The sequence below is a fragment of the Musa acuminata genome, unplaced genomic scaffold (assembly GCF_036884655.1).
Source record: "Musa acuminata AAA Group cultivar baxijiao unplaced genomic scaffold, Cavendish_Baxijiao_AAA HiC_scaffold_565, whole genome shotgun sequence".
Lineage (NCBI taxonomy): Eukaryota > Viridiplantae > Streptophyta > Magnoliopsida > Zingiberales > Musaceae > Musa > Musa acuminata.
Window position 1 is genome coordinate 549 of NW_027020805.1, and position 11,952 is coordinate 12,500.

General features: G+C 32.9%; 2 protein-coding genes and 2 non-coding genes across 4 annotated transcripts in view; 1 reads left to right on the forward strand and 3 right to left on the reverse strand.

The window, feature by feature from the left end:
* Positions 1–547: 547 nt before the first annotated feature.
* TRNAS-GCU (transfer RNA serine (anticodon GCU)) lies at positions 548–635 on the reverse strand. Its single transcript has one exon. It is a non-coding gene; the product is annotated as a tRNA-Ser (tRNA).
* A 2,120-nt stretch (positions 636–2,755) lies between these two features.
* Positions 2,756–2,827, forward strand: TRNAR-UCU (transfer RNA arginine (anticodon UCU)). Its single transcript has one exon. It is a non-coding gene; the product is annotated as a tRNA-Arg (tRNA).
* A 2,785-nt stretch (positions 2,828–5,612) lies between these two features.
* Positions 5,613–8,965, reverse strand: LOC135661713 (ATP synthase subunit a, chloroplastic). The gene has a single exon (XM_065176537.1). The coding sequence runs from the start codon at positions 8,755–8,757 to the stop codon at positions 8,014–8,016; it is 744 nt and encodes a 247-aa protein (XP_065032609.1). The 5' UTR covers positions 8,758–8,965; the 3' UTR covers positions 5,613–8,013.
* A 793-nt stretch (positions 8,966–9,758) lies between these two features.
* The window catches only part of LOC135661710 (DNA-directed RNA polymerase subunit beta'), a 7,505-nt gene continuing 5,311 nt past the window's right edge, over positions 9,759–11,952 (reverse strand). The window contains exon 2 of the mRNA XM_065176535.1: positions 9,759–11,952. This exon is cut by the window's right edge and continues 3,994 nt beyond it. The gene's annotated coding sequence lies outside the window, so the exon portion shown is untranslated.

The following is an 11,952-nucleotide window of genomic DNA, read 5'->3' on the forward strand; positions in this document are numbered from 1 at the left end:
CGCGGAGATGAATTTTGATCAGTTTATTTACTCGTTCTGACCTTTCAGTGAGTAAGGAGTTTATTAGGTCTAGGTCCCCTACAATACCTAATTGTCGATATGACAAGAAAATTTTTGTGAGGAAGGAATAAAAATCTTATTACAAAGAAATTCGTAAAAGTGACTTTCTTTTTCTTTTCAAATCAAAAAACTCCATTTTGGGGGTATGATGTCAAATCAAACAAAATAGTATATGTGGTAAAAAGAAAAAATAGGTAATCTATTCCCTTTTTCTAAAATGATCTTATCTTGGAGATTGTGTAATGCTTACTCTCAAACTCTTTGTTTACACAGTAGTGATATTCTTTGTTTCTCTCTTCATCTTCGGATTCTTATCTAATGATCCGGGACGTAATCCTGGACGTGAGGAATAAAAAAAAATTGAGTTTTCTTTGTTTTTCTAATTTTTTCTTATTATTTTATCTATTCCATATATTCACTTTACCTATAAAAAAATAAAGGAATCGAAATTCCTTCGAAATCGAAAGTATCAAGTAATCAGAGCGGGCGGAGAGAGAGGGATTCGAACCCTCGGTACGAATAACTCGTACAACGGATTAGCAATCCGCCGCTTTAGTCCACTCAGCCATCTCTCCCAATTTAAATAAAATTGAAATTTCAATAAAATTTCAAATGAAATTGAAATTAACTATTTCAATTTAAATTGAAATTAAATAAAAAAAGAAAAGAAAATAATAAAAAGAAAAAATTTTTAATTTTAAGATATTAATTATTAAGTTTAAGAAAGACATTAATATAATATTTTTTATTAAGAAAGATATTAAACATTATAATTTAAGAAAGATATTAAACATTATAATTATAACATTATCATTAGAAATATGAAACATTCTATTAAAATTTCTAATTATAGAATAGATTTCATTACAGATGAAATAAAAAAAAAATAAAAAGTGAATAATTAAAAATTAAAATTATTAATAAATTCTAATCTAAATTTAAAGGTTAAAGGAATTGAAATTTTATTTTCAATTAAAGTAAAGAAAAAACAAATTAAAGGTTTTTTTTATGTAATAAAAAATTTCTTAAATATTATAATATTAAATATTATAATATTATATTATAAGTAATTTTATAAGTAATTGTATATTATAAGTAATTATATAATTAAGTAATTAATAATATTATATTATAATAATATTATATTATAAGTAATTATATAATTAAGTAATTATATAATTATAATTATATAATTATATTTATATAAGTTAAGTTAATTTTAATAATTTAAGTAATGTAATTATATAAGTAATTATATAATTATATTTATATTTAAGTTAATTTACATTTACGTAATTTAATTTAAGTTTCATTTAAGTAAGTTAAGAGTAAGTCAAGAACGAATTTGATCAAGAATTCCATTTAGATAAGATTCGAAACAGGTATCTCCAATAGAAAGAAAACCTTACTTCTTTAATTTGTACGAAAGGTTTATTCTCCCGGCCTGGTCCTAGTTAAGTACTGGCCGGGCCAGTACCTCTTTTTTTGTCAGCTTCATGACCCCTTCAGACAGACTGAGAATGCCAGCAATCCAGCAAAGGAAAAGTATAAGTATAACTTTATACTGTTTTTTAAATTTATATATGTTATTTAGAAAAGCTTTGTGCTCTTCGCCTTTTAAGTCCCTGGCTGGCGGGACTAAATATGTGTCAACGTTATAATTTTAATGCTATCTTGATTGCGTCTCACTCCTTGTTCGACAAATAGTCCATTCATATACAATAATGTATATGTAGCGGGTATAGTTTAGTGGTAAAAGTGTGATTCGTTCTATTAACAACTTAAAAAGTTAAGGGGTCTCTCGGTTTTTTTGCATACTCCGATCAAAACTTTATTCTTAAAAGGGTTTAATCCTTTACCTCTCAATAGCATATTTGAGGAAGAACATACATTCTCACGATTTGTATCCAAAGTCCAATTAGAAATTCTATTTTCGAAATTGAATAAGAAAATTGGATTATGTATATGGAGTCGTGAAACATAATTTTTTTTGAATTGGATCAATTCTTCCAATCGAATGAGTATGAATAAAGGATCTATGGATGAAGATACAAAAGTTTATTTCCAATCGTAACTAGATCTTAAATTTTGGTGTTGTAAAAGGGAAATTGAAGCCAAACAAGCTAGAAAAGGGTGGTTTTGGTTTACTAGAACCATCAGCATATTGTTTTCAGCTCGGTGGAAACCAAATTCTTTTCCTCGGGATCCTGCGAGTGGAAATAGGGAACGAAGTAACTAGACTAGACGGATTTGGTATAATCCCTCTCCTCTAGAGGGATCATCTAGTAAGCGAGTAGTTTGGGATACATTCAGACAGAAAGGCTGACATAGATGTTATGGATCTAATTTTCTCTAGGAATACATCAATCTTCCATAAAGGAGCCGAATGAAATCAAAATTTCACGTTCGGTTTTGAATTAGAGACGTTAAAAGTGATCAAGCAACGTCGACTATAACCCCTAGCCTTCCAAGCTAACGATGCGGGTTCGATTCCCGCTACCCGCTCCATATTTCTTATTATGTATTATACATCTTATTATGTTATGTATTATACATCTTATTATGTATTATACATACATGCACCATCAATTTAGATATGCATTCTTTTTTATTCCCTAAAATATTTTCCGTGTAATTTGATTTTTATCCGAACAAAAGAAAGTAAGAATACAAAAAAATAAAATAGGAATGAAAAGCGTCCATTGTCTAATGGATAGGACAGAGGTCTTCTAAACCTTTGGTATAGGTTCAAATCCTATTGGACGCAATTTATTTCCATCTATTTTTAAAATGGCTATACTTTTTAAAATGGCTATACTAAGAAACCCTTTTGAATCATTCGAATCAGAACTATTTCTCAATGATTACTCTTGTACTAAGAATAGAATATACCAAGAATAGAATAAAAGTAAGAAATTTATGTTTGTTCCTGAAGTAAAACAGTTCGATCTGTTCTTGAATAGCTTCCTTCAAAAGAAATTCTACTTCCTCGGTGAATGTCTTGGTAGAAGATATAATTTCTTGAAATTTAGGTTTATTGTTTTTTAAGTAGCTACGTAACTGACTGAGAAATTTCTTTACCTGTCCAATTTCTAGCGGATCAAGATATCCATTCGCTCCGGTATAAATAGTAGCTATCTGTTCTTCCACTGCGAGAGGGTCTGATTGGGATTGTTTAAGCAACTCGCGTAATCGTTGACCTCTTGCCAATTGATTCTGAGTAGCTTTATCGAGATCAGAAGCGAATTGTGCAAAGGCTTCTAACTCTGTGAATTGCGCTAGTTCCAATTTTGATTTGCCGGCTACTTGTTTCATGGCTTTAATTTGAGCTGCGGATCCTACTCTGGAAACGGAAATACCCACATTAATAGCAGGTCGGATTCCAGCATTGATAGATCGGCAGATAAGAATATTTGTCCATCTGTAATGGAAATTACATTAGTAGGAATATAAGCTGAAACGTCTCCAGATTGAGTCTCAACTATCGGTAAAGCGGTCATACTTCCTTCACCTAAACTAGAATTTGATTTAGCGGCTCTTTCCAAAAGTCGTGAATGCAAATAAAAAACATCTCCTGGATAAGCTTCACGACCGGGAGGTCTTCTTAATAGAAGAGACATTTGGCGATAAGCTTGTGCCTGTTTGGAGAGATCATCATAAATTATTAAAGTATGTTGTCCACGATACATAAAAAACTCAGCCAGAGCCGCTCCCGTATAAGGAGCGAGGTATTGTAATGTAGCAGGTGAATCCGCCGTTTCGGCTACCACAATAGTATATTCCATCGCCCCCTTTTCCGGAAAGTAGTCACTACCTGAGCCACAGAAGATGCTTTTTGACCAATAGCTACATAAACACATATTACATTTTGACCTTTTTGATTGAGAATCGTATCTGTGGCTACGGCTGTTTTGCCGGTCTGTCTGTCCCCAATAATTAATTCTCGCTGACCGCGTCCTATAGGGATCATCGAATCAATGGCAATAAGCCCCGTTTGAAGAGGCTCATATACAGAACGTCTAGAAATAATACCTGGGGCAGGAGATTCAATTAACCGAGATTCAGAAGCTGAAATTTCACCTCTCCCATCAATAGGTTTAGCCAGAGCATTTATAACACGACCCAAATAACCCTCACTCACAGGTATCTGAGCAATTCGTCCTGTTGCTTTTACGGAACTTCCCTCTTGTATCATCAAACCATCACCCATTAATACAACGCCAACATTATTTGATTCCAAATTCAGAGCAATGCCTATTGTACCCTCTTGAACTCTACTAATTCACCTGCCATTACTTCATCAAGACCATGAACACGAGCAATTCCGTCGCCTACTTGAAGTACGGTACCGGTATTCACAATCTTTATTTCTCTACTATATTGTTCAATACGCTCACGAATAATATTACTAATTTCGTCGGCTCGAAGGGTTACCATTAGTGTTTCTTTATTCTTTTTAGGAAGGAAAAGATAAAAATAATGCCTAAACTATAACTAAAAAAAGAAGGGCTAATCAGTTATTTCTTGCATGGCCCCGAGAATGCCAATATTAGCACGGATCGTACGGAAATGTAACTCGCTATTCAAGCAACTATTCAGAGTTCCTAGAGCTCCTTGTAAGGCTTGTTGGAAAACTCGTTGTCGGACCTGATTAATCGCTCTTTGTTGTTCAAACTGAAGGGTTTCATTTTGTAATTTTCTAATTGTTCCAAACTATTACTAGTGGCATTAATCAAATTTTGTTTTTCTCGTTCTATTTCAGAGTATCCATTCATTCGATACTCATCTGCTTCCATTTCCACTTTACGTAAGCGAGCCCGGGCTCTTTCGAGCTGCTCAATGGCCCCTTTACGTAATTCTTCCGAATTTCGAATAGTATTCAAAATCCTCTGTTTTCGATTATCTAATAAATCATTTAATGAAAGTAGATTATCTTATCATTAATTTCAAACTTCCATGATCTCTTCCCGAACCAAACATGAATCTTTCGATTCATTTGGCTCTCACGCTCAATTATTTATTTTATTTATGGTGTGGGTATTCCCATATCTTTTTTAATGTTTTATTTATGGTGTGGGTATTCCCATATCTTTTTTAATGTAATGAGCCTACCTCTCTTTTCTGTTTGTATTCAAAGATGTCAAAACTGATACAAGACCAGAATATCAGGAGGACTCTTCCGACTAGACCAGACAAAAATCTAGAATTGTCAGCAAGTTGTTTCTTTATTTGTATTTTATTTATATTTGTTTTGTATTTTATTTATCATTTTCATTTTAGAATTCTATTTCATTTTTCATTTTAAAAAAATGAAAATAATAATTATTATATTTTTTATTTGTTTCTTCAAGTCCAAAAATTCCTCTTTTTTTATACATAGGTCGTCATTTCGGCATTAGATAAAAAAAGCAAAGTGCTCATTTTTCTAGTAAATGGTTCAAATTCTTTTATCGATATGAGTGTTCTATATCAAATCAAATAAATTACCAACTATTTTTTTTTAACCATTTCGTTACTAACGTAGTGGTAGAAGTGGTAGAAAGAGTACCATGTTTTACCTGGACTTTAAACAATTTAGCTTTAACCATGTTAATGGTCTCACATTATTGGTTGATAGAGAATCAAAGTGGATTTACCAATAAGTCACGAAATGCTATGGTTCTTACATATGATTTCTTAATTTATTCAGAAGTAATTCGTCGAGATCGTGCACCTTTTTCCTATTTCTCCTATAAATACCATAAATAAAGTGCAGCTGGATGGATCCAACCTATTCTTGAAATACACAACTCGCACACACTCCCTTTCCAAAATAAATCAATACACCAAGCACTACACTTAGATTTATTGGATTTGTTGCTAAAATATCGGTATTAAACCCGAAACTCCCGGCGGATGGCCAGTGACCCAAGGAAACGAAAGAATCGATTACATTTTTCATATGCTCCCCTCTCTTATGGATAGGACTAACAAAGAACAGAGTTCTTTTTGTATCACTTCACTCGCCTTTTTTTGATCGATTTCTTTTTATTAATTTCATTTCCACTTTATTTAATGGCAATAGATTAATCATTTGTTTGAAATTTATTATTTTTTAAGTTTTCAAGAAGTTTCCAATAAGATACTTTACTTAGGTCTTAGATCTCATATCAATTGATAACTATTTCGTTTGTTGAAACGCTTCGAACAATGAAAGTAAAAAAGTTTTCTATTGTACTAAGCTAAGGACAGAAAGGAAGAAAGCAAGCGAATCTGGTAATTCCTCATCCTCAAATCAGCCCTTCCTGGCGTATTGTCTCAACAAATAAGTAATTTATAAGTAAAGTGTAAATATAATTCGAAGAAGCAAAGGGCAATTCCAAGTTAAAGTTAATAAAATAAGAAAAAAGTATGTAAGGTACTTTTTTCTATTTATTTCTAGGATTAAACAAAAGGATTCGCAAATAAAAGCGCTAACGCCACGACCAGTCCGTAAATTGTTAAAGCTTCCATAAAAGCTAGACTAAGCAATAAAGTACCTCGTATTTTACCCTCTGCTTCTGGTTGTCTCGCAATACCTTCTACAGCTTGGCCTGCAGCAGTACCTTGACCAACTCCAGGTCCAATAGAAGCAAGCCCCACGGCCAATCCAGCAGCAATAACGGAAGCGGCAGAAATCAGTGGATTCATGGTAAGTTCCTCGCACAAAAAAAAAGAAATGGTTAATGATACAATCAACCAATGAATTATTACTCATTTTATCATTAAGATCCAGCGGTCCGAAGTAACTAAAAACTCCGAATTGAAATGATAATATTACTAAATTACTGAACTGAATCGTCACAACTATCTCGTTTTTACCCATAATGGAGTTTTTGTAAATCCATATGCATACAGTTCTAACTATTGTATTTCTTTGTTTCGAACCACTCTTTCATTTAATTCTTCGTTCTTTACTACACCATTCTTGAGTTCATCTCTTTGTTCATTCAATCCACAATCACAGACAAAATAGAAGGACTGATATTGAAATCCGTCTAAATGGAGTGTGACTAAATGCAGTGTGAGCTGCAATCAATATCAATCAAATTAATACCAATACAAATCAATATCAATATATCAATATGTAGTAATATAAAAGTATGTAGTAGTACCAATATCAATATATAGTAATAATTAATACTAATAATTATCGATAATATAATTATAAATGATTATATTAACTAATACTTAATTGATACTTAGATATTTTACATATGAATATTAATACTTATATTAATATTAACTATTAAACTAATTATTAATGTTAACTAATACTTATTTTATTACTTATATTTATTTACTTATATTTATTTATTTATTTATTATTATTTATTATTATATTTATTATATTATTATTATATTAATATTATTATTATATTATATTATCATTATAGGATTATATTATGTATAGGATTATATTTTATATTATGTATAGGATTATATTATGATTACAGAGTAGAAGTTATGATTATAAAAATAGTAATAGTATGTAATTAAGTAATAGCATGTAATTAAGTAATAGCATGTAATTATGTAATATAGTGATGTTATATAGGATGATAGGGATAGCCTTATATAACTAATGAATATCTAATGTCATTCTAATATGACATATATATTTGTTTCTTCCATAACGTAAACCACCCGCATTTTTTTTAGATTAAATCGGATTCTAGAATCATTCCTAGAAACATAGACGGGGTCCGAGCTTATAGACATTACATACATCTAGTATAACCTCCCCAACCCTTCTTTTTTTTTTTACAATTCTGTAATACCGTCCATCTTTTCTCCTAAAACTCTAAGTCATATAGTAATACGTTATTATGTTCCCCAACCAATTGGATTATCTTGAACCACGCATGAATTGGGATAAACTTACTTAATAATAATAATAAAAAATAATAATAAAAAGACTATTTTGAAAGCTAGTCAATGATGACCCTCCATGGATTCACCTATATAAGCCGCAGCTAACGTTGCAAAAATAAGAGCTTGAATACCACTTGTAAATAATCCAAGAAACATGACAGGTATAGGAACTACTGAAGGGACTAAAGAAACAAGAACGACAACTACTAATTCATCAGCCAATATATTCCCGAAAAGTCGAAAACTAAGAGATAAGGGTTTTGTGAAATCTTCTAGGATGTTAATTGGTAAAAGTATTGGAGTTGGTTGAATGTATTTCCCAAAATAACCCAATCCTTTTTTGCTAAGACCCGCATAAAAATATGCGACTGACGTGAGTAAAGCTAAAGCAACAGTAGTATTTATATCATTCGTGGGCGCAGCTAACTCCCCATGAGGTAACTGTATAATTTTCCAAGGTAAAAGAGCACCTGACCAGTTAGAAACAAAAATAAATAGGAACATAGTTCCAATAAAGGGAACCCAAGGACCATATTCTTCTCCAATCTGGGTTTTGCTCAAGTCTCGAATAAATTCAAGGACATATTCGAAGAAATTCTGACCGCCGGTCGGAATGGTTTGTGGATTCCGAACAGCTAGGATCACCGAACCTAATAAGATAGCAATTACTACCCAAGAAGTGATAAGTACTTGGGCATGGACTTGTAAACCTCCTATTTGCCAATAGAAATGTTGGCCTACTTCTACACCCGATATATCGTATAACCCCTTGAGTGTTTTAATGGAACATGGTATAACATTCATATGGTCCTCTAACAAAAATTGAACTTCAAAAAATAAATTATTTTGATTCAACCATCTCTTTCTCAACTCACCAACTTGAATCACTAATTGTATTCATCAATCGTATATTTAGGATATCAAGAAATTACATAGGATACCAAGAAATCACATAACATCATAACATATTATCAATATGCCCACATTTCCATTTTGTTTTTTCTTTTTTTAATTCAAGAATAGTAACCGATCCAATAAATCTATAAAATCCCCAAATAATTAACTAATTATTCTTAATCATAATCAACGATTTCTTATATAGCTACAACGGCCCTCACAAATTGCGGATACTAATTTGTTAAGAACCAATCGGATTGAAGCTATAGCGTCATCATTGGCTGGGATCGAAATATCTGCGAGATCGGGGTCACAATTTGTATCGATTAAACAAATCGTCGGAATCCCTAAAATTACACATTCTCGAAGAGCCATATATTCTTCTTGCTGATCAACGATGATCACAATATCAGGCAATCCCGTCATATATTTGATACCGCCGAGATATGTTTGCAAGGCAGATAATTTTCTCTTCAACATTGCGGCATCTCTTTTGGGAAGACGGTTGAGTTTCCCCATCTTTTGTTCTGCTCTTAAATCCCTGAACTTTTGAAGTCTCGTTTCCGTAGTAGACCAATTCGTTAACATACCACCGAGCCATTTTTTATTAACATAATGACACCGGGCCCTTATTGCAGCTGATGCTACTGAATCCGCTGCTTTATTTTTGGTACCAACAATTAAGAAGTTTTTTCCCCTACTTGCTGCATCAAAAACTAAATCACAGGCTTCTGATAAAAAACGAGCCGTTCTAGTGAGATTTGTAATATGAATACCTTTACGCTTTGCAGAGATGTAAGGGGCCATTCTAGGATTCCATTTCTTAGTACCATGACCAAAATGAACTCCGGCCTCCATCATCTCTTCCAAATTGATGTTCCAATATCTTCTTGTCATTTTTCCCCACACTTCCTTTTTGTTTTTTCTTTTTTATTTTTTTAACAAAGAGACGAGGTACTTTGAAATAAATAATTGTTCCGATGGAACCTTCTACCGGGAATTAACCGTTGATACACGGTACAAACCATTAATGTCTTTTAATTACTTATTTTTTTTTTACCAAATCAATACTCGGACCAGATAGTTAAGTTAAAAGACAGATAGTTAAAAGTGAAAAGATAGTTAAAGTAAAAGAATCTGCTCTTAGGAATCATGAAATCGCGTAAACGATTGTTCTGATGTCTCATGGAAATGGGACGTAAGAACAAAATAATTCTCTATGGTGTAACAAAATATCTCTCATTTCCAAATCGAATAGATTCTTTCTTTTGATTTCCAAATAAATGTTCTTGTCTTGCCTTGAACGGTGCACTAATTTTTTGAATCCGGTACCAACGGGTATAATCCCACCCAGAACAACGTTCTCTTTCAGGCCTTTCAACCAATCAATACGACCTCGTAGAGCAGCTTTTGCTAAAACTCGAGCGGTTTCTTGAAAACTTGCTTCGGATATGAAACTTTGAGTATTCAAAGATGCCCTCGTTATTCCCAATAGGATTGCCCGATAAGAGATCGCTTCGTCCAAAGCGCGCCCCGCTCGTTCCGCTCGCAACAATCCGATTAATTCCCCAGGTGAAAAAACATTAGACATTCCATCTTCTGAAACCAACACTTTTGATGTTACTTGACGTACAATAATCTCTATATGTCTATTATGGATCTGTACCCCCTGGGATCGATAAACCTTTTGGATTTTATTAACCAAAGAGATACGACTTTGAACTATGGTTAGCTCCGCTTGAATCAAGAATCCCCAGGGGATTCCAAGAATTTTTGGTATACCTTCGTTCCAACCTTCAACTCTCCTTTCGAGGTTCATCGATATTGAATCAATAGAACGTACTTCTAAGATTTGTTCCACTTTTGGAAGACCTTGCGTTATGTCACCAGATCTCGATTTTTCATATATAAATGTAACTAATGTATCTCCTTCGTAAAAGATTTCTCCATAATGGCCATGAACAGTAGCTCCTGGAGTGGCCAAATAGGGCTTAGCCGATCTTATAACTAAGGAGTCAACATGAACAATTATGATCTGACCAGATTTTTCTACGTGTGGTTCGTATTTGAATAGACATACATTTTCACAAAAAAATTGTCCAAGACGAATTTTTTTAGATGTCTCTTCCCAATAATCGTGATGGAGAAAGTGCCAATTCAAATGGAATGGATTCAAAATGATGTTACTGCATGGATCGGGGTTATAAATCCTCCTATTTTCATCTATTAAACAGTATTTAAGTACTTGAAGTACTTGGAAAGTCTGTTGAAAATTGTCAAGTAGCAAATATTTCTTTAACAAGATCTGATTATAAGTTATTAAATGGTAAGATGAATAGAAATTTGCTATTTTAGGTACAATAGTGCCTAAGGGACCCAGCAAATCCTTAATTGGGATTATGGGATCCGATTCTTTTGTCATATTGTTATATTTTGAACCATTGAATGGGCCAATTCGAAAACAATTGGATGATGACAAAATTATCAAAGATTGGCATTCCTTATTTCGATTTAACAATGTACCAATAGTACCTTGATGTTGGGTAAGTGATTGAATCCTGGCCTTGTAAAAAAAAGGATTGATATTTGTGCGATCTAATCCATTATCGGAAATCAATCCGGAACTTGCCCTATCATATCTTTTTCCGGTATACGAAATAGTGGACTTGACTAACTCAATTCTTATGAAATCTCGAATCAGATCATTTGTTCTTACCTCAACAAAGGAAGCGTGAACCTCTTCCGGAGAACCTTTTTGCTCTTGATCCCAATTCAATACTAAGCAAGTCCGAACTAATTGAATACTTGTGTGAGAAATTCCTCGAATTGACTTGCCATTTCCATGAAGGATATAATTGACAACTCTAAGTTGGACATTATCCTTTTCCCGCAGGAGATCTTGAGGAAAAAGTGTTGCTAAATTTATGCCATCAGCTATTTCATATGTGACTACGGGTCGAACCAAAACAAAATACTTTTTCTTGGTAGGTGTGATCCGTTGGACATAGATCCAATTTTTCCATTTTTTTGATTCCTTAGAAATTTTTTTTTCTGTTTCCGGTGGTATCAAAATGCCGCTGTGCCTGGATATCTTATCTGCCT

What these genes read in the sequence shown, in the direction of transcription:
- LOC135661713 (XM_065176537.1), bottom strand. Translation starts at nt 8,757, where the DNA reads ATGAATGTTATACCATGTTCCATTAAAACACTCAAGGGGTTATACGAT.